Source organism: Genypterus blacodes, unplaced genomic scaffold (genome assembly GCF_046128005.1).
Source record: "Genypterus blacodes isolate CSIRO-AG114 ecotype Tasmania unplaced genomic scaffold, CSIRO-AGI_Gbla_v1 ptg000348l_1, whole genome shotgun sequence".
Classification (NCBI taxonomy): Eukaryota; Metazoa; Chordata; class Actinopteri; order Ophidiiformes; family Ophidiidae; genus Genypterus; species Genypterus blacodes.
This window is the reverse complement of record NW_027467132.1, coordinates 654,358-677,859: the sequence shown is the minus strand read 5'-3', so window position 1 is coordinate 677,859 and position 23,502 is coordinate 654,358. Positions and strand designations below refer to the sequence as shown.

General features: G+C 43.6%; 1 protein-coding gene across 1 annotated transcript in view; it reads right to left on the bottom strand.

Annotated features, from left to right (window-relative positions):
* vav3a (vav 3 guanine nucleotide exchange factor a) overlaps positions 1-23,502 on the bottom strand; it is a 64,500-nt gene that overhangs the window by 31,217 nt on the left and 9,781 nt on the right. The window contains exons 2-10 of the mRNA XM_076138019.1: positions 21,163-21,279; positions 4,185-4,243; positions 4,010-4,075; positions 2,674-2,782; positions 2,073-2,174; positions 1,294-1,362; positions 980-1,083; positions 405-504; positions 53-148 (exon numbers count right to left, since the gene is read on the bottom strand). Coding sequence (XP_075994134.1) covers positions 53-148; positions 405-504; positions 980-1,083; positions 1,294-1,362; positions 2,073-2,174; positions 2,674-2,782; positions 4,010-4,075; positions 4,185-4,243; positions 21,163-21,279 — 822 coding nt within the window. The remainder of the gene's footprint in view (positions 1-52; positions 149-404; positions 505-979; positions 1,084-1,293; positions 1,363-2,072; positions 2,175-2,673; positions 2,783-4,009; positions 4,076-4,184; positions 4,244-21,162; positions 21,280-23,502) is intronic.

Here is a 23,502-nt window from a genome sequence, read left to right as displayed (position 1 = left end):
AATGCCTATATTCTTATGTCTGAGATGTAGAGAGGATGAGGATGGAGTCTACCTGCAGGAGGAGGGGGTACTTCAGAACTCTCTGCATAGGAACCACCAGCAGATCCCTTAGTGTGAACTTGCCATAGTTTGCTCTGTTGGCACATTCCTGTACAAACAAAGATAAGAGAAGAAAACATTTTAGATTTATTGGCATGTATTCTATACATCTATATTATAAGAATGCAGAATTATGCATGTATTAGTCCCTATGGAAACCCAGTATCTGTCTGCTGTGGTGACTTCACTTGTAATTCTTCAGGTGTCCACTTGGGGGCACTGTGTGACCACGCTGACGGTGAGAAATGGACACCTACTGTAACACAGAGATACGTTTACTGGCACCAAATCAAACCAAACGTTACCTCGAGCTTCATGCGTACGTCGTCTTTCTCTCGGCAAATGTCATCCAGAGTGGCGATGGCTGTTTCTACATGGCTGCAGTATTTCCCGTACATCAGTAACCTGGAACAGACGAGGCGCATGAAGGGAAAGAAGAAGACAGACGACACAGTTCAGAGAGCCATATTGAAGCAATCCAAAAGGCCTTGTTAAAGCGAGTTTAACTATATTAAGACCAATTTAGCGACTACAATGAGGAGACAGAGGTGATAGAGCCGCAGAGTTAAACTGAATTGGTATTAAATTGGGCATTTTGTCCAAGTAAATTGGGAGCATGTTCGATTTTTAAACCTGTTCTGTATTAATCTAAGAGGGAACAAAGACACCTTCCAATACACTGTGTCCTCTGCAACAATTGGACATCAGACAAAGCTGTAGTACAACTTTACACAGCCAAATGTGTGAAACTAGTACAATAACTGAAGACACAAATACAGATAATACAGTATTATTCTGAGATCTTATCAAACTTCTTAAGGCCTTGTAGTTCGCAGAGACAGAGCAGAGTGAGATGAAGTGCAGAGTGCAGAGTGCATACCTCTCTTTGAATGTGATGAAGATGTGGTAAAGGTTCTGGGCACATTTGAAATGGATCGAGTCTTTCACTTCCACCAATAGACATTTGTGAACTTTGACCAGGTCCTGGAAGATGACATAAAAGCATTGATTCTCTCTTAATCTTAGGTAATCTTTGGTTTTTAGGCTTATTAACTCTTACAATGTACAAATAGTTATTAATTTGAATGCATTAATAGGCATATTTAAAGCTCCTGTAACAGCATTCTGTATTGAAAACAGATGTATTCAGATGCCATCAATAGTTTTATGACCCCAGTTTGACCGCCGGCTTACCGGGATATTGACGAACACCCTCTCCATCTCCGCCATGGATAAATATGTGGTGAGGGGTATCATAAAGTGCTGCAGAGGAGAGAGAGAGAGAGAGAATGAAGCTCTTCCCTGTAGAATAAGAGTGGGAAAGTCATTTTGCGAGGAGCTATTATATTATAGGGCCCAAGTTCCAAACAGCTGCTGTCAGCGAAAACAAGAGGACTGTCTGGGTCACGAGAATAATCTCATTTTCAGAGTTTGCAATTTAATGATTTCCTCTCAGAAACTCCCGCCGCATAGTCACCTCTACATCTGAAAAGAGCAGGCAAGCACAAACTAAAATTCCACCATCTACTTCATATCGAAAGTCATCTACTGAGATACTCCGCTGGGAAATCAGGCCGGGCTCTTTTTCCAGACGTGAGCGCGCACACACACACACGCACACAGGCGAGTGAGCGAGCGAGCGAGACGGGAAGACGAGTAGCCGTGATTGTGTCGGTGAGAAGGTGGGGCTGTGAAAGTGCCTGCTAGGTGGAAAACATGCACGGGAAAAAGACTTTTCTCATAGTTTTGCTCTTTTGATGCATTTTCTTCTCACGAGTTCTGAGCTTTTTCATTGCAGAGGTGACTTCTGACTTTGCAATGGTGATTAGGTTTCCTTGTTGTAAAATCAGGTGTAGTTGGAATTATCTATGACAAAAGATGGAACTTTAATGAAGCACTTATCCTTTCTAACATTGCTGCTTTAATGTACATCAGTGCAGAATAACAGCTGATTGTCTTTGTGAGTTTGATACCTTCTCTATAGATTCCAGGGTCTCAGTGTATTTCTCCTCCGTCTGCTTGATCTCTGTGAGACAGCAGCTCCTGATGTCAGTCTCTGCCTGCTTGTGGAGCGCCTACACACACACACACACACACACACACACACGCACACACAGTCCATTCACATACGTCAGTGTCGTGGGCTGACTAAGTGTTGAGTCTTCAACCAGATGTAGCGTCTGCAGGAATAAACTGGAGGTGTATCAGATATCACAGATTGTTTAGTTTGGAGCTAATATTTATGTGAAAGAATCATTTAGGGAGAGAGAGACACGTTTATCACTGAACAGAGTAATGTCACGACTTCATCAGACATTTTATAGTCCTGCATAAAGCCGTGAAATTTAAATGGGTTGGAGGAAGTTCACATCAATGTGTGTGACGTCTAAAATACAATGTCTGCAGTTTAACGCTGCACGAGGCAATTTCACACACTAGCAGCTCCAAACGCCACTAAAAGAGAATTTTATGGATTTTAATATGCAGATATCCTATGAAGTACACGTGTTTAACCCTTTCAGTGCATTTATTCAGCCTCTGTAGGTCATATTTGACATGAATACAGATGCTGACCGGAGGAGGGATGGCCTCCGTCTTCATCAGGTCCTCATAGATCTCTCCGCCGTCTTCATCGTCATACACACAGTCATACAGATCCTCCTCGTCCTCCACTCCGTTCTCGCTGCAACAAAAACAAACATACGCACACAATTAGACAAGTTAAATGTTTAAAAAATGTTTTATCACTGCTTTTCTGAATCTCTTTTGCTGAATGGAGAAATCTGTTGAACATTTCTGATTCATTTTAACAAATCTTGTTGTTCTGGCACCAAGCTTATTCCATGTCTGTGTAAGCAGCTGCAGTGCATAAACGCACACAACAAGAAGATCAGTTAAGACTCTCATGTGTGAAACCACAGGCCTGTTCTGACCGTCCACATCTGAGCCAATGATGGACTAAGATGGCATGACTAACAGGGTGTGTGTGTGTGTGTGTTTGTGTGTGTGTGTGTGTGTGTGTGTGTGTGTTTGTAGGACAGGTGAAGCTTAGAGATAAGGCAGAAATGCACTCAAAGCAAATTTGAAGTGTATCATACAAGATCCAAACTTTGCCACATGCTGGTAATACTTTGTAGCAAATCTCCACTGTGAACATGCTGTGTAGGCCTCACAAGGCAACTGCTCCACCATCATGATCACAGACCAAAAGAGAAGCATGTTTAGTGTCCTCATTCAGGCTGTAGAAAAAAGAAAATAGTTTGCATCTTTTGGCCTTTTTGGATTGAGAGTGTGGCTCTGTTCAGTGTGATCCAGGTTGCCACTTCCTCCTCCCATCCACATCCTGGCTGCTGTCAGGCGGTAGTTTCCTGTGACACTGCTGAGTGGCTGTCTGCCTCCTACACGAGGAGCTGTCACAGCTAAACATGAACCAGAGCGCCGTGTCGCAGCGAGGCCTCCCAAAATCATTTCCACTGCAAAATAATCTCTCTCTCCGTTTCCTCACACTGGAAGGATATCAAACATTACTTGGCTTGAATCCAAGGAGTGACATTTGACTCCGCCAAGGCTCGCAATACACGGATATCAGCGGATTTGATGTTTGATAAGGTCCAGTCAAAAGTAGACTACTAGAGTATTGATCAGTACTACACTGGCTGAGGATGGGAAGCCCTTAATCTGATCACTGCAACAGTTTGATACGGTTTCTGTTACAAAGATGAATATGATACGGAATTATACTTCACACACAGAGGTGGGAGTTTAGAGAGTTCAGAGAGTTCAGAGAGTTCAACCTAAATTATGTGTGGGAGAGTTGAGAGAAGAGAAGAGAAGAGAAGAGAAGAGAAGAGAAGAGAAGAGAAGAGAAGAGAAGAGAAGAGAAGAGAAGAGAAGAGAGGAGAGCACATACTCTATGAGATCTTCCAGGTGGTTGTAGATGTCCTCATCTTCAACACTCTCCTCTGTTGGAAACGGCCTTTAAAGGGAAAACACAACACATTTTCTGTTAGCCTCACCTAACCTAGCCAAAAATCAAAAATCCAATATTTGCATTTAAATGTTTTGGCTGAAACCTGAACTCTTACCTGTTCCCAGTTTGTTGCGCAATCGCTGTGTGGGAAAGTTTAGACAACGTGTCCATAACCTGTAACAGAGATGAAAGGGTGTGAGGAAATGTTCATGTCAAAATGTTTACAACACTAAAACCATGAATAGAATAGAATAGAATAAATGACTATTGTAATGTTTGTGACTGAGCATTGAGTCTCTGTGTTGCTGTATTGTTAACATCAGACACATGAGGGCAGCATTCTCAAACATTAGATGAGGTATAGATTGTTGAATAGACTAACATTAGAATACATATGCTTGTAGGATACAAATATCGTAATAATCATTGTGTATAATTCCGTATATCATCAAGAGAGAGATATAAATTACATAAAAAACAACATTACATTATATGATCATTGTCTTAAAGTTGTCTTCTTAATTTGGTGTGTGACGTCATCGCCCACAAACTGACTTAGAACATAATTCCGAAACACACAGATGTTAGGAGTAAGACAGTAAACGTCTGCTGTAACAGTAGAGGCAGGGCAGATTCAGATGTAAAGTTCAGTCATTGATCGTGCCTCTGGATGTTCAGCAGCCTCATGGGGAGACGTGATTGTCATTACTATGGCACATCATTTCACGCTGCTGTGATCACTCCTGGCAATGCCCTTGACCCTGTGTGTGTGTGTGTGACCTGCTTGACTAATCACCACTGAACCCGCCTCATGAATGAATGATGAAGGTTTCGTCATCTTAAGTTTGCGTTTTGCATTTCTCTGTCGACTCCGGCAACTGAGTCAGGAAACAGCTTTTTCTGCTTCCTCTACCTATCAACAAACACACAGTTGTTGGGGGGGGGAGCATGTGTTGCACTCACACACACATCAAAGATCCATGTAGATACAGTTGCCCCCAGGCATAAGCCTTAAAGATCAATACTGGCCTTTCCCCTTCCCCCAGTAACGATGAAACACAGAGGACAGAGAGGAAGAGACATTTTCTTCCTGTGGACATCCCATGAGGACAAATTAGGTGATATGAGCAATGCGTCACTTCAGTGGAATTACAGCCTGACCACTGATGTTGTGATGTTTTTACCAGTGTCTCTGAATCCTCACACACATAGAGGAAGCATCAGAACATTAAAGACACCACGCAACAGCTGAATCAAAGCTGAGTTCATTACGTGCCGCTGCGATCAAAGAGAGATATTAGTCATGAGCAGCTGAGCAGTGGGAGGACTCAGTGTGGTGAGCGAGCTACTGCTGCTCTGGAGAGGAGGCTACTGTGTGATTACACGTCATGTGAGTAGGTGGCAGTAACGTAGTAATAATGCATCATCCTACCTTAACTGATAAAAATAATACATGACGTTCTTTCAGTTCCCAGTCATTCATGCAGGCTGTAGGATTCATGGTGATCCAACAGGAGATCCTACAGTCAACACTGCTCAGCTGTCATATATCAGCCTGGCATCCGTTGAATAATGTCAACACCAGACCGCACGATCCACATAAACCTTCCTGTGATCGGACACAAACCTGAGTTGTTGTTCTAAATCCTGACGCGAGGTTTTGCCAGTATCAATTTCAGAAGTCTGGCATCTCCTCGTGTAAATGCGTGTCAGCGTTGTGGAGGACAACAGCGTGTTGCAGAGGAAACCCCAGCCTCCATGCATGCGGTGTGTTCCTCAGACTGATATTAGACAGAGTTTACAGTACTGTGTCTCTAATAATGGATGAAGGGCTTTACATTTGGCGGCCAGCTGGCAGGTACAACGTGTCTCAAAGGCTGAAGATTCACTGAGCGCTGAGCTGAGTTTTGGAGGCTCTCCAGTTTGAGCTGGCGGGCCCCATTTTGGGGATGATTCCTGTAGTGTAGTGTGCTTTTTGGCCTCTGTGAATACATGAGTCATACACGTTCAAAACAAAACTGACCATCTGGACGAGGTTCAATACGTAAGGCCAGTGTTTCATTCGCCAGTGAAACATCCAGAACTCTCTCTGTGTATTTCAGGCAGGAGGAAATGAGAGGTTTTAATTCCAAAAACTCATCAGTCAGCAGAACAGAAATAAAAATGATTACATCCTTAGTAATGTCAGTGCTTGGTAAAAAAAGGCAACATCTTGAAGCCGCATTATGCAACTTTTGTCTATTAAAATACAAGTTGACTCAGCAGTCGGATGTAAAACAAGAATGTTGCTTCATTCCCATTCCCAAAATGAATTTATGGGATGAAATATGCCCAAAAAGTACTGTATCTATATCTATAATAGCCTTAACATAAAGAAAATACAGTAGTAGAAGGGAACCAGTGGCTCTTTGATGCTAATGAAGTTGCACCACTGGCTCTAACCATTCACACCAGAGCAATTAAAGCAGCAGGAGGAATCTGTCTGCCAAGATGAAAGGGATACGAGCAGGCTGTGCATGGTGTGTGTGCGTGTGTGTGTGTATGTGTGTGTGTGTGGGTGGGTGGGTGTGCGAGATCTGTGTGTAGACGCAGCCACGCGTCAGTAGTGATCAATCAGGTCTTAGTGATTTACGGAGTAGCTTTTTAAAAAGGGCGAGTCAGTCTACAGGACAAGTATCTACTTCTTAAATGACTCAAAGTAGATGTACAAGGACCATTTATGGATTTTCTTTATTGAAACGTTGCTGCATAATAGGAATTGGACGCTAATTAGGATAGGAAACGACTGGTTTGGTTTGGTTTGTTTTTGCCACACACCAATCCAGAGACTGAGCAGGTGTGTGATGAACACTTCCCTGTCTTGTGTGTGTTCTTGTGTCCTCCACCATGCACAGCGTATATTTCAGCACGGGAGGGAAACGCTTGCGGCATAATTCAACCACAGCGAACATGGCAGGTGTGCAGGCACCGTCAGAGAGCGTCTCCGTCACCTAGAGCCCTCGGCGGCTGTTACTTTGGGGTTTCCCTTATTACAGCTGTTTCTTTAAAACTCACACTAGTTTCTGTTTTAGAGAATATCTGCAGCCGTTTACTCAAAACCGTCAACGTCAATGAGAGGAAATTCATACGGCACCAAAGATCCCCATGCCTCTACTCACACACACACTCATTTACTGTCTGTCCCTTGTTAAAATGAAACCCTCAATGCACTCATGGCTCCAAACTTGGTATCGTTAATAACATATTGCATCACCATCAGAATGAATCAAACAAAGCAGCACAAGTTCAGAAATGTTCACAGTCTGTAAACATCTTTGTCCTACAAATTCTACATGACAAGTCGTTACTTTTTCCTCTCTAACCTATTAAAGCCGCTGCCTCTGGCTTTTGCAGGTCACGTTTGATTTATGTGTGATTTGTATTTCAGGACAACCAAAACCCTAATGCCTCCTATTTCACACACACGCTCTTCAAATGGAACACGGCTGTGCCACAGAATTTGGATGTCAACAAGATGTGACTATTTCGCACCCTCCTTTGTTTTCATATCCACGTGCCCGATGACAAACAATAGACGGTTTATTCTCTGATCCAGGATTTACATACAAATATGAAGTGGAGACAATGTGATTCACTCTGTGTGTGTGTGTGAGTGTGTGTGTGTGTGTGTGTGTGTGTGTGTGTGTGTGTTGCTGCAAAATCTATGCTGCGGCCTGTTTATGCAATTACTATTAGTGTGTGTGTGTGTGTGTGTGTGTGTGTGTGTGTGTGTGTGTGTGTGTGTGTTATAAATAGACTAATTGACTCTTGTTTTTTCTCTTTTTCCGTGTTGTGTGTACACATGTGTGTGTGTTGGGCGTTCTGTTGCTGTGTGTGCAATTGATTATTGTTTTTCATTCACTTTCCATGCTTTCCGCCTACAGTTTACATAATCACACATAAGCACAACCACCACATGTTGGCGGTTGCATAGTGTGTATATGGATGTGAACATTCGTGTGTGTGTGTGTGTGTGTGTGTGTGTGTGAGCATATCCGTGTTTCAGATGCAGTATAAAATTGCGCCCACATAGAGAAGCCCAGTAAAACCCTGATTGGCTCAGAGAGAGAGAGAGACTGGCTAATGTTGCCATGGCTCATTAACAGCCGTAATGCATAATTAGTGTGTGTTTGCATATACAGACGTACAGCTGATTGGGAAGTTGCTCACATTTACCGTTTCTCCTCCGTTTTAATTTCCTGAATCACTTAGTTTGGTCTTCTCATCAGAAAGTGCTTTAAAACATAATGTCTGCTCCAGCTTTTACTCTGTGCCCAAACAATAGAAATGACTCATTTGCACCTCAGCATATTAATTGGAATTCGTCTAGCAATTAACAGTTCCCTAACATTTTCCTGTGTTACTTGTGGCAAATCATTAACTGCACCACCACTAAAGGCCCTGCTTCTTAAATTGTTGCTACAACAGTGACAAACTATTGGTAGATAATTTGCCATCTAGTAGACACAAACACTATTATCTTGTGAGAAGTATTCTGAAAATGCAGCTCATTAGCCAGAGAGAGCGCGAGAGCGAGAGAGCGAGAGCGAGAGAGCGAGACATTAAAGGGGCATTGTGCTCCTTATTTTATAGTTTAAAATAGTAGGAAGTATGTGTCAAATTTGCGAACTGTATATCTTATATAACCACTTATAGCAATTACAAGTAAACACAAACTACAGATGATTTGCTCTGGATTTGCAGAAAACCCAAAACAATCAGGTCTAAAGCAAAGATAAGAGAAACGCAGCAAGTGTAGTGAAATAATTTAAACCTTCCTTCCAAAGATCTGGGGGAATCTATACAAAGAAGTTTGATTATGTATGTGTTCCAGAAACTAACTCGGCGACGAAACAACCAATCAACACAAACCTCACCCTGACTCAGGACATTACAGTCCACAACCCTCAGACCTCCCACAGACCTGCTGTCCTGATGACCTGCAGGTGTGCCTAACCAGCCACAGGTGTGTCTGATCACAGCTGATTGGCTGGAACAATCTGATCCATGCTCCTGTTTCATAACTCTACAGCTCCCAAACATTCCAAAGCGACCCAAGACGTCACTGGCAGTTTAGTTTTACAACGTATGGCCAGATTTTCCACATAAAAATGTAACAGAAGCAGCAGTTAAAAAAGCTTTAGGGGAGGTGAATCAGGCGACACGTAAAATTATAGCATCTCTCAAAGACGCTCATGGAATCCATCAATCATCACATTAATGATGATAAAGATTAATGATTCATGATTCATGATAGTGTGTATACATTTAGCCTCCTGACCTCAGAGAATCCTCCGCTTGGAGCTTCATCAGCCTCCCACCGCTCCTCTCTATTGTCTGCACTGCTGCTAATACCATTGAAAGTCCCGTCATGCTGCAGACATAAGCTCATCTACCCACGTACTCTTGAGCAAACCTGTAACGCAATCTCCATTGTTTCATCACGTTGACGCGACAATCTCGTTCCCTCGCCACTGAAACACATCCCTGCAGTTAACTGAGAGTAAAATGAAGAAAATATTCCCCCTTAAGGGTCCTTAAGCTGAAAATATAAACCTTCATTTTAAAGTAAACTTCAGATAACTGCGGCAGTTAAGTTGCCATGGTGCTGTTTGGAGGCTGCATAATTCTGCTCCTTGAAGACTCATTTGGGGGAGCCAAGACTTGAAGGATTTGCCAAAACTGTAACTGAGTGTATGAGCAACTTTGAGTGGGCTGTCTGTAAACGATGTCCTAAAGGCAGGCAGTGAAAATCCATATGGCTGTTCCTGGGGATTTTTCCTCTCTGAGCCTTTGATCCTGTAGTGTGTGTGTGTGTGTGTGTGTGTGCTTGTGTGTCTGTGTGCGTTTGTGTGTGTGTGGACCCCTACAATTCCCGTTTAACCTGGTCCCATCTTAGCCCCCCTGTGGGCCTTTAGAATTCAAAGAAGGCCACAGCCAAGTGTTGAAGTAAGTTCTGAGGCTTCCATTTACCATTCTTCACCACGATGACAGTGGAAAGCAATATAGTGGCGGCATCAAGCTGAGGGATGGCCACACTGCCTCGCCATCAACTGCAGATTCTCCACAGCCAAATAATGCAAATGTTACCAGACGCACCCCCTAACAGTGAGTCATTTTAGTGTGAAATGTGTTTCATTAGTGTCCTGCTGTCAGATCAATACAGGCTGTTTAAAATATAAATGCTTTCAGAGGAGCGGAGGAGAGACAAGCACATATCCGCCTCCATCAGTACCATCTGAAAGTCGTGCTGCTTTTCATTCTAGTCGGCTATTCAAGCGACTGATATGCACCTGAGACACTGGGTGAATGTAATTAACCCGCTGGCAGGACAGGAAAGCAACTCGTCCGCAGATAAACTCCAAAAGCTTTGACGCATGCGGCAGAGAGAGAAGAAATGAGAGCATCTGAATTGGCTTAATCCACTATATAATGCTCTACTTGCACTTACTATAGGAAGAAAAATAATTAAGTTAAGTGAGTCCTTATGTTCTACTGTGCTATATCAAGTTTAATGCCATATTATATCCTGCAGCAGCACATACTGTACTATACTATACTAAACTATACCATAGAACTACTTGGAATAATATCATAATAACATTTCTTTCATATCAAATATTGTATTGGCATCAGTTTTGAACAGTATAAGTTGCTTATACTGTAATTCCCCTCTGGATAATAAGCTTTTTATCTTATTTTGTACTGTTGTCATGCTCATAGGTCCATTAATAAAGAATATATCTGTTATATATAACGTTATTAGTGTTCGATATCCAATATATCAGTTCAAACCTGTAAAGTTATACAGCAACATCTCTCTCCTGTTAAACTGACCTGTCACAGCACTTTATCACCTCCAACAGGATAGTTTTCTGACCAACACAGGACACACACACACACACACACACACACACACACACACACACACACACACACACACACACACACACACGCACACACACGCACGCACACACACACACACGCACACAATGTCTTTGCCATGCATAATCGGTTGCCTGTCTGCTTGATTTAAAACCTTCTATACTGGTTGAAGGTAAACAAAGGTCCAAGCAGGCACATCTGTCTTCTCACACATCCTGCCACACTTTATCACAGTAGCTTACATGTCCACCATTTTACAGTCTTCTTCTATCAATGTTGGGTTATAGTGTTGGCCGGAGCCGTAACAGACAAACCCTCACTGAGGCGCCATAAATCCACATCGCCACAGGAGAAATGCAACGCAGTGACATCTGTATTATAGTCTGAAAACATCCAAATCCCTTAAAGGAGGATTTATTGAGCTTTAAGTCCAAACCCATGGCTCCTCAGCGACACTGAGGGTTTCATTTCATTCATTACTGCTTAACTTCCATAACATGTAAACATCAAGTATGCACTAAGGGAACACCAGAGGGGATCAATCTGTTTTTGTACATTAAAGTATTGTACATGCAACTCCACATTAAAATCTGACTGTCAGCTAAATAAAATCAGATAGAAATGATTCTAATTAAAACGGTTTATGGATAATATGACTTTCTTTCAACAAAGCATTGCAGCAAAGACCACTTGCTGCACACAGACACTAGTGTAGCATCAACGGTTCCTAAAATTACATCATCAGTGCAGTATTCTTACTATGTGATAAAGTTAAAATCTTAAATGATACACATGGGTAATTAATTCTTGTGTTTTGATTCAGTCCCTCTGTGACGAACAATAGCAAATCTGACTTTGTGCTGCAGCAGCACTAACTACAAATAGCTTGTCACTTCTGTACGGCTTAAATGGGTTAGCAGCACTTTCACCCCGAGGAGTTTCCATTAAAATCATGAAGCATTTTATTCGTGCTGTTTCAATCTCACTCTGCACATTCTGCACATTAGTCACCTGACTGACTACAATTCCTCACTCACTTTGGCTTGACCGATTTACCCACGGCAAAGATGGCAGTTTGGAACCATCGCAGCAACGAACCCCCTGACTAAAAGATGAATAGACTTTTAGGCTCAACTTTGAAGATACTTGACTGTATTTGGGTCTGATCTGATCACAGACTCCATGTTTGGACTTCCAGCACAGGCATTCCTTCTCTTCCTTCTGCTGAATATTTATCTTAGGTTTAAGATGATGTGAAAATGAAATGAACACAGACTTCAAACGCTGCTTGATAAACTGTACACAGAGATTACCCATTGAAGAACGCGTCCCTATAGACTCTGCTCCACAGCTGTAACAGATAACACACACATCATCGCCATCCATTACAGCTGCTGTCCGAGGAGAGTCATTAGAAGTCAATTCAAAGGTTAATACCACCCTGAGTATTGAAGATAGTGAAGCTGCTGAGTTCATTATAAAACCTGTTTACCCATATTGCTAACTTTTCCGTCCTCTGATGCTTTTGCAACAGGTTTCTGAGCCTGAAGGTAGGTCATGAACGCCTGGCTCGTATTGGTCGATGATCTGGCCGTTATTACCTCTCAATAATAAATCCAGAAAGTAATAATCCCTGCTACCAATATCCTCTGTTCTATTCATTCAGAGAAGCTGAAACCAAACCGCAGCTCAACATGAGAGATGAATCATAAGGCTCTCCTCCGCTGTGTATCACTAAACCCTATATTACATGAATTCAAACAGTTTTCTCGTGTGATTTCGCCAACATCAAATCACCGATCAGAGGTTCTGAGCTTTTGTAGTGCGGTGGCTGGAGATTAGCTTTTGGAATCACGGCCATGCTGAATGACAGCGTGTCCGCCCACTCCACCTACACCTCTGGGAAGCAATACAGAGAGAAAACACAACTCCCCCTCGTTGCAGAAAGCCTTAAGCATCTGGAAAAGGCATCTCTGACATACATCGGGCCCTCCGCGTGGCTCTTTATGGTGCACAATAACGGACTCTAAAGCATCGGACAGACATTAACGTCCCCGTGAAATCACATTTGCCGCTCAGATACGTTGGAGAAATGGTATATCTGCCTCCGGCAACTTCATCAAAGATTTAGAGGAAACTTTTAAAAGGAGTTTCATTGCACCTTTTAGCTAAAATGGACTGCCGCCTGAGGGAAACGGGCCCAGAGCTGAAAGGGAAAGTGAACTGAGGAGGTGAAATGAATGTAAGCAGCATGTAAACATCTCTCCATGGCTGCCCATCTGGAGGAAAACGATGTGTGTGGGCAAGCCATGGACGGAATCTTAAGTCCCATCCTGCGCTCATCTGTACGCAGGAGGAAACTTTAAGATGCTGTGTTTCCAAACTGTGCAGTAGAGTTTGGCTGCGATGCTTTGGAGACTTAAATATGTCACACAACTACAGCTTATATATAGATATACAGCATATAGACCTATATTTGACTGCTAACCATTGGGAAATGGCTGGAAACTTGTGTAACTAACATACTTGGGCAGAATCTAATCCATCAAGAGACAGCAGCTATAGTTCTTATGTAGTTCTTGATGCACAAACCTTATATCTATTATTCCACAGAGAGGTAACACTGAGCGAAATCACATTGTTTAAACACAATTCCTATGTCAAACCCAAACCGATACATCAGTCTAACCCGATTCTGTACAGACTAATTGGTTACACTGACGGTAAAGTCCACACCTACAGTTCCAGGCAGCAACACCGCAGCGTCGGAGAGAGAAAGCACCTCTGAAAGTAGGGCAACACGGCGGGGGGGTTGGGGGAGTTTGTTTGTAAAGGTCTTTGTCATCTTTGATCCTGACCACCGCTTGCTTTCTTCCCCTCAGTGCTCTGTGACCGTGCCAGGCTCCAGCAGTGGCCTATAAATACCTGACGTGTCTTCACAGCCAGGTAGGCTTGCACACACACACGCACACGCACACACACACACACAGTCAGTGGTGAGAGGAAGCAGGGGTAAAAGGACAAAGGTGTGTGTAGCAGCAAATGAGAAAGACCCCGAATTTTATCAAACAATAGAAAATAATCTTCTTTATGAGGTTTTGTTTCACTACAGTAGGACGACCTGCAGTGTTTATGTGTTCCATACTCAATGGGAGGCTCCCTTTGAACTGGGATAGGGTACGGAGGTATCACACACACACACACACACACACACACACACAAAAACAAACATGGCAAAACACACACATATCACCTCTCACCTCACCTCTCTCTCTCTCTCTCTCTCTCTCTCTCTCTCTCTCTCTCTCTCTCTCTCTCTCTCTCTCTCTCTCTCTCTCTCTCTCTCTCTCTCTCTCTCTCTCTCTCTCTCTCTCTGTATGCACTCTGCATACACACACTGACGCTCACACACAGTTCCATATCAAGGGATGCGGCCCGGTCACAGGAAGTGTTAGGACTTGATCAAGCCCCCAACAGGACAACATGGAGACAAGCTCAGGAAACACACACACACACACACACACACACACACACACACACACACACACACGCACACACACACACACACACACACACACTACAGATGTCGATAAGCTTGGCCCCATGAGGTTATGGTAAGAAACACAATATACCAGGGGGGGATGCACGTGTTTCTGAAAGCATAAGGAGAAAAAGTACACCTTCATACACACACATGCAAATCTACACTGATCAAACTGCCATGAATGCATCGTTACACATGATGCTATATCTGAGTAGAACCACCTATGCACACACACGCACACACACTTACACGTAAGTTAAGAAAGGTTTCCAGCGCTTCAGTACGCTTGTGTGACTCCAGAGGGGCTCTGTGGTGACCATATCCTCTTCCTGTTTCCTGCTGCATACTGACTTGAGATGAGTCAGTTCTCAGGGGAATCGCCCCCAGCACACACACACTCACACACACACACACACACACACACATGCAAACACTAACACGTAGGCACTCACCCACACACACATACGGTATACTCATGCAAACTGCTTCATTCCTCCGCACTCAATTTAAACGCACATGTGACGTTTTTAAGTCATCAGCAACTACTTTGTACAATTTGGTGTCTTGGCTCGATGGCAGTAAATGAATGATTCCAGATAATTTTTGGTGCGTGTTGTCCCCTTTTTGTGTGAGATCAGGAAACCTTGCAGTATATAGGTCAACCAGATTTCCCCCAATGTGGATCCAGCAGTTTGCAGTGTGAAATGCAGGATGAAGATGTGTAGCAGCTGCAGTATCTGTGTGAGCCTGTGTAACTTTGGTTCATTGTTCAACCGTCTCAGGATTTATATTATCTAAATCTTTTCGTGTTAAAACACAATTTTGGCTGTGCAGATCAGTGTTTTGGACTGGAATCCCATGTTTTGCTTTGCTACCATGAATCATTTAAATCTGAAACAATCACCACAGCATGCTTGTTTTTCTGCATTTGTAGGTATAAGTGTGTGTGTGGGTGTGTGTGTGTACACGGGAAACAGAAGGCCCCCTGGTTTCCAGATGAAATATCCATGTGCTCGTCTCAGTCTAAATCAGGTGATGGTTTCAATCCCGAAGACATCCAACATCCATCAGGCAGATGTCCCGCCACCGTCAAAGAATTCTCTCTCAGAATCCTTGAAACAATCAAGGACAAACGCAGCTCTCCAGCTGGCAAGCAAAGAGGCAGAGAACTTACTGGCCCCAGAATCATTGATTTACTGATCCGTGTGTGTATTTCAGGCCCTCGTGCGTTGGTTTGCGGTCAGAGAAAGCAAGTAGATGTGAGATGAGGGATTGGAAGTGGAAGCCGACGTTGCAGCGTCAGTCACCGGGAGGAAGTCTATGAATGACCTAGAGAGCTCCAATTGTTTTTGAGATGCTCCATCTAAATGCGTAACTGAGAGGTTCTGCTGCACTGAAGCCAGAGTGCAAACACGGGGACTCTAAGAAAATGATCAGTGCAAACATTTCAGTCCCTCACGAAACATTTGGGATTTCACAAAAAGAAATGATGCACATGTGGTTTCATCAGGCAAAGCTTGTTTGGAAGTTTAGTTCTATATTGCAGACATATATTTGTTGCTTCTTAGTGTAATAGATACTCCAAGTTTGATCAATCCACTCTTTCCCTGTGGCTAGGATGTGCGTCACCAGGAGTGTGCTGTTTCAAAGTGGAAGCTACTGGATGTATTCCCCCCCAAAAAAACACGATTTCAGCTGTGACTCCAAAGCCAAATATGACTTTTGTGGCTCGACTACGCTTTGGTGCCATATTCACACAAAACTAAATTGTTCTGCCATTTCAGGTTCTTACAACAGGGAGGCAGTTGATGGGTCATGATGGCGTATCCTGTCACTTCTGCCTTTATTGCTGTGGGACTGTAAGGCCTTTGAGACTCTGTGTTGTATGATATTGAGCTACATAAATAAACATGACATGACACGTGCAGCTCTCTGCCAACAAAATGGCTCTGACTGTGCATCTGTTCAGCCAAACTAATAAACATGACTCACACACAGGTGCACACACATAAATATGCAGAATTATGGCTTTCCACAATTTGCATCTTTGAAGGCTGCTATTGATATTTATACAAATACATTATATATGGCGTGTTTTATTATTTCGCATAAATCGATATGAAATTACTAATTACGGTCTTTTTAGGGTAGAAAGGCCTCTGACCGAGCATTTAGAACAAAAAGGGAGAGTAAAGATCTGTATTAAAAGTGTTCTCTGTGGCTTATCAGCTCTATCTGGCTGGTGGGGAACGTTTAATTACAGGTTTTACAGCCTCACACCTATGACGTTGTCGTGTAAATCCTCCCACACCGCACAGGAAAGACAAAAAATATATATGAAACCATATTGGTGTCGTAGCTGTGATCAGGTCGGAACCTCCCTCAGGCCGATATCAGCGCCATACCGCCAACTCAGTGTGTGGGTCTAAAGCTGGCGTGAGGAAATGCCTACAAAGCCAACGCAGGACAAAGATAAACCAAGGATCCATTAGCACATAGCGGTCATATGATATCTGACCACACAGATCTGCTAGAGAGAGCACAACTGAAGGACAGTGGAAAGAGAGAGCGAGCGAGCGAGCGAGAGAGAGAGAGAGGGAGAGAGAGAGAGAGGCGTGTGAGGGGGGTTGGGAGCTCCATCTGCCCTTAGTGGATTTCCAGAGTTAAATTTATCATAGTCAAGTGAGGAGGAAGACAATAATCAATAACCCGTCACTCTGTCTCTCTGTCTTCCTTTCCCTGGTTGCTCTCCCATCCCCCTGTCTGTGTTTCTCTGTCTGGCCCCACCCCCAACCCTCCGAAACCCCAACCGCGCTCTGCGGCTCCGTCCTGCCTCCAAAACAGAATAACGGAGCGGCCGGTTCTGGTAGATTAGATCCCAGCGGAGCCACGCTCCATTTCAGCCTCTAAAACTCAGCCGTCATCGCGCCGTAGTGGAGTTAAGCCAACAGTAAATGAGCGCGTGTGTGTTTTCAGCACTCCCCACTTGTTTACAGCACAAAGCCATCAAAGACGTGGCGATGGAGTTTACTGAAACATAAACACACACTGTCCCTGTCATTCAAGGCCGTACAAAACACTCTGTTTTCAATTATGAAACTTTTGCACGGCGGTGCTGAACTACAGGGGATTCCGTTGCTGCATCAGTCCCTTAGCAACGTATATTTACATATTACATGACACCAAACTGTAGATGTGCCAACTGCTGGCCTCGTCAAAGGATATCACAGGAACATTTCCATATTTCCATAGAAGTGCAGCTGAGAAGGTAACAGAAACATACAAGGCTGCATAATTGGCCCACATGAGGCCAATCTGCTCTGCAACTGCTCGGCTTTTCGTCACTTCTTCAAACCGGCTTCCTCCACATTTGAGTCGGCTATTTTTCAGACTTTCCACGGTAATTTCCCAGCCATTATGGACTTTACATCAACACAACCATCCTCAATTTGACTGAATCCATTATTCTTTTATGTTCAAAGATGTTGTACTTTAAAATCAGATGAGGAACTAATACGGGTGTTAGGCTTTTAATAGAAATCAGTTTCCTTAAAGTATCTTCCTCCTTTATACAACCAGTACTACTAGATTGATCCTCTATTCTCTTTTCTTCACTAATAATGTGTGTGTAATTAAATTTCCATAGTTTTGCTTGTAAATTCAGCAAGGTTTTGAATTTTAACTTATTGTCTCCAATGGAATTGTGATGGAAATTATGATCAAATGGAACTGTGGCCAAAGATTATCATCTCAATCTAAATGTAGAGTTTGCTTGGTTTACAGTCCATGACACCATTTTTTCCGAGAGCTGAGCAAAAGTCCATCATGTGAGCACGGAAATTTCCTGTCACAACCTTGATTCTATTTTTAAAATGAGCTGATCTATCCACTTGTAATTAGCAGTAAAACAGAAGTGTGATACTTGAGTCATTATTCAAAAAGCTGATGACAGCAGCTTTGTGTCCTTTCACACGACGCCCAAGGCTCCATGATGATTTCACCCAGAGAGGCAGATCGTGATTCTTAACATGATACTGTGAATCCTCCCCTAAAACAAACGGCCCAACAATCCATACTTAAATCAAAGCTCCCTCCTATGCCTCCCACTGTTCTCCCTTGCGCTCTCTCACCCGCTCTCCCTCTCCCCCAGGTGTGTACGTTCTCTGCCCCGCACAGCCAAGTTCCTCCTCTCCCTGCAGAGCCCCAGACCCTCCGTGCGTCCGCAACACAGATGTGCACAACAGATGTTCCTGCACCGAGGCGAAAGAGCAACACACAGACCCGCTGTTTGTTTGCATTTGTCCCTGTGTCCGTGCGGCCCGACGCTTGGATCGGACGATACAAGAGGCCCGAGCAGAGCCGCGGCAATATACGCTCATCGCAAACTCTTTCACACGCCAGCTTTCACTTTTACTGCTCCAGCTGAGCCTCGCTGTGTTTCAGAAAGCTTTAATCTCATCAGGAACTCCAGCTGTCCTTTTTATCGTTGTATTTACAAGTTACGAGAGCAGATTTCTTCCCCGCTGAGCAGTGGAGGTGAATTTTCAGGTTCTGGGTTTTCACAGAAAGAGACACGGCCAACATGTGTTTCCTACCGCACACACTCATAAGTAAACAGGCAGGAGTTGATGTATTATTCAGTCGGGAGTCCATCAGCTATTTTTAAAAGCCAGAAAAATGAAATGTAATTGCAGGTGAGTGGCAGTTTGTCCCACTCTCTCTGCTCTCCTCACTCCATTAGCCGCCGCCGCCGCCGCAGAGCCAGTCAAGCGAGGATTACGAGGCTGAGTCGCTGTCTAATTTCTCCCTGGGCAAAGTGAGATTCACCGGACAGAGAGAGAGAGAGAGAGAGAGAGAGAGAGAGAGAGAGAGAGAGAGAGAGAGAGAGAGCGGTGAAAGAGTTCAGTGGGAGCCAAATGAAATCGCTGGGAGAAAATGAGGGTGAAATTGGACATCACAATACGTGAAAATGAGTCTGTGTTCAGAGGTCGAAACCAACGTGGACGGCCCCGTCTGATGCTGGTCTGGGCTAAAACCTGGAGCTGAACCAGAGAAACTCATTGCACCGTAATTACTGCATGACTGACGGACTCAGTTATGAATGATAATAGGCGCTATTTGGTAAGAGATTGACTGATGTTCAATCCCCCAAAGGTTGGTGTGTTTATGATGAATGTGTTTGGAGGGAAAGTGTAACACAGCAGACTGTTTTAAAATGTCAACAGTGCAATTTTAGGATTTGTTGACACGATAACAAAGTTTGGAAGTGAACACTGAACATAGACACATACAGGTTTCTGATTTTAATTTAGGGATATATTTTTGGCAGTTTTGCAATGCTCGCTCTCTCTTCTCTCTCTCTCTCTCTCTCTCTCTCTCTCTCTCTCTCTCTCTCTCTCGCTCTCTCTCTCATTGCATCATCATTTATTTCATACATTTCAGTATGCTCCACTTCTGTTGATACCATTAAGTTAATTAAATACAACATTTACTGTAGAACTGGTTAAGCCGACCCTGTCCAGCCTTTAATATGAAGTGATCATAGTGTTTCAATCATCACATCAAGTCATAATGCTTTATAATCTTCCTGCCCCATGTTGATGTGAATGATGCTCAATTGAGAATGACAGCTAATCAATATGTCACTGTCCCCCCGCTCTGACACGTACACACACCCACTTAACCCCCCCCCCACACACACACACACACACACACATACAGACACACAGATGACACGCGTCACGTGACCTTGCTGTCTCATTAACGCCTTATATCATCCATACGGCTGTCCGCTCTCCTCTCTCCTCTCGTGGCAGCGCTCCGTCTCTGCTCCAGGCTATGATGTCTAATTAAACCTCCCGGGGACTTGAGGAGAACCACTGCAGGGGCTGTCAAAGAGCAGCAGACACTTTCACAGCATTAACCAGCAAAGACTATGCGTCCCATCAAAGTAATGAACCCGAGGCCAGACTTTTAACCTCTTGTAAAGTCTGCAGGCAGAGGCATTTTCACTCTAATGAGAGGAAGCGATTAAACTGCCAGGTCATGGTGCTTACTTCAGCTTGCTTCAGATTTGAGTGTGAGTGTGCAGGAACTTGAGACTTGTGTGTTTGCTGGCATCTCTGCAGTCTCTCAATCTCTATCACCGACGTGTCTTTCTTACAGTTTCACTCCTAGATCTCGTAGGAGTCTTTGTCCTATTCTCAGCAGTGTTTTGGTTGCGAGTCCTCCCACATTAGAGGGAATTTCCTATCACACTTTCCTATTCACTTTCACGGAAATATGAATCTTACTCTGAAGTCATAAAAAGTTATTATAAGAAGACATTTCTCTTTGCAGCACACATGCATTATGAAACGAGACTCGTGTGTGTCCTCATTCCTCTTCAACGGGAACTGTCTTCTGCAAAATTTTGGCGCGACACATGCGATGAGTCTGAGTGTGAAGTAACACCTCACAAAAGATCAGTCGTGTTATGCGGAGCAGTCGCACAGATCTTGGCGATATTCCTCAGCTCCTCACTGGATATTGATCTCATACTGAAGGTCAATATCATGCTTAATGTGAAGACCAGAGAGATGAAGGTGTATACAAATCCAAAGGTGGATGTTGACAAGCCTCTTACCTTTCCAAAGTCCCTGACGTCAAACAGGTCGAAGGCCTCGAACAGTTCGCTCCTCCTCATGCCGAACGTCTCGCCGCATGCCGCCAAGAAAGTCCTGATGTTCTTCAGGCACAGGAACTGCAGGGAGAGAACAGAATTGCTTCATGTTGCGACCCAATCCTCCATGTAACGTACCGACAGTTTGATATGCAGAAATAACATTGTGTTCTTCATTTTCATTTGCAAAGAGCTGCATTTTCATTTCCTTCCAGTGCACTAAAAGGTATACGGGCGACTCTTTACAGCCGCCATGAGAGCACCGTGGTTCATTAATATGATATACTTCCTGTTGAAACTGGACGGTAGAGTGGAGGAAAATTAAAAAGGGGTCATTCAGAAGTACAGCTGGAGAGGAGTTCTAAAGATGTTATTGAGATAAAGCACACTTACATTTGTTTGTAGGTTGTGTGTTTGTGTATTTGACATGGAAAATAACCGATGGAAGGGAAATACGGATGTTGCTGATAACGAATAAACAATCAAATTTCTGCAAAGACCTCAGAGGGAAAACTTGCCAAGAAACTTGAATGACCTTGAGTGCAGCTCAGGGTGCAATATGACCCCAGAATACTGAATGCAACTATCAATAAGTAGCTCCTCTAATAAATAAGGGCCTCATTTATTCTCATTTGAATCCCAGTGCTTAAGTTAATGATCCTAATGGGGTTTCATCAAAAAACTATTTATCCAAATTAGGCTGTCACACAGAGTCGGCGTGGGAGGCTGCCAGAGAGCCCCGGCACTATAAAGCTGAGAAAACTTTAAACAAACCACTGACACAGCATTTACTAAGAGATTCTGATGTGTGTTAACAGCCTGTTAACTCTGTTTTACGATGAACGAGGAGCAACCGCGTCGGGAATGCAGGGGGACGCTGTCAACATGGTTAACCGATATAAAGTATCACACAGTGACGTCCGTTGGCCTTCCTGTAGCTGACACAGGATGGAAAAAGAGGATGCTGCTGAAAGAAAGGGTTTCAGGAAGTGATGCGTCTGTCGCATCACGGCCCACCGCAGTGCTAAAGCAAATGACCTCATGTAGGAAAGGCGCGTTTGCCCGCAACTTAAACGCTCAACTGAAAATGGATTGCATTGTTGCAGGAGTCACCGGTATTGAGAGGAAAGTTGTGCATGTGTGCTTAGAAGACACAAGTTAAATTGTCAGTGGATCACATTTAACATGGTGTGCAAAGTGGCGCGCTTGTGTGTGACGAACTGAAGAAGAAATTGTGAATATTGTCATGCATGGTGCAAGGACGACCCATTACAGAGGCCCATTACAACACCATCTGTGTCCTTGAATCAATGTGAGCAGAGAGACATTTAAGGGAACCCAAATCCATCTTATCTGCAATGTGTAAAAGTTTAATTAAGATCCACTCCTCTGGCTAAGGTCGCTTGATTACTTCCCAGTTGGTTCCAAGCGAATTTGGATCGTATTCACGCCACCAAACTGATCCAGAATGAGTCGGTAAGCAAACCAGCACCACTTCCTCAAATGGGGTGCGAGTGTAGTAGTTTTGGTCCAGTCCCAGGATCTACTGCTGTGCTCAAACGCAAACTGTACTAAAGGGGGGAGAGAGGAAGCTGAGTTGGATTCAGGCAGACATAACCACAAGAAAAACCCTAAAAATGTCCACAGAAGGCTGCAGCCACCATAACATGCATGCAGCAACACAAAGGTTTATGTTCTTGCACTGCCTGTTCACATTTCTTTTTACCGAACTTGCCTTTCACATCCAACTAAAGACTGAGTCCTGACTTTCCAGACTAAATTCCTCATTCCCAGCATTTCAGAGCTATCCCACAATTCCAAAACCGAGCCATTAAGTTACAAAATTCCCAAGCGTGACATGAGAAATAGTCTGGGAAAATCCTCACAGTCTTTGCAATCGCACTCAATCTATATCTGCCAAGAGGAACAACGGTTGGAAGTCGAAGCCTCACCAAAAGCCACTAAGTAGTATTGCTAAACATCTTTAAACAATTAACTATAAAATCACAAATCAGCATGTCTGTAGCATGGCGCCGTGCTCATCGCCTCTACAAGCGCAATAACATAACAACTAGCTGGACAGACGGTGATAATGTAGGATATTTAATAACACTTTCATCATTATCGCCTTCTGTTTCTTCTTGGTAAGACCCAGGATTGCACAGGAAGCAACTGTCATTAGATACTTCCTGTTCCTTAGAACGCCTGTCCTGTTAATATTCACGGACCGGAGTCAGGAACCGTGTTTGGACGAGCGGCGATAAGACGATTCTGTCGCCGCGTTCTTGGAAAACAAAAGGGCTG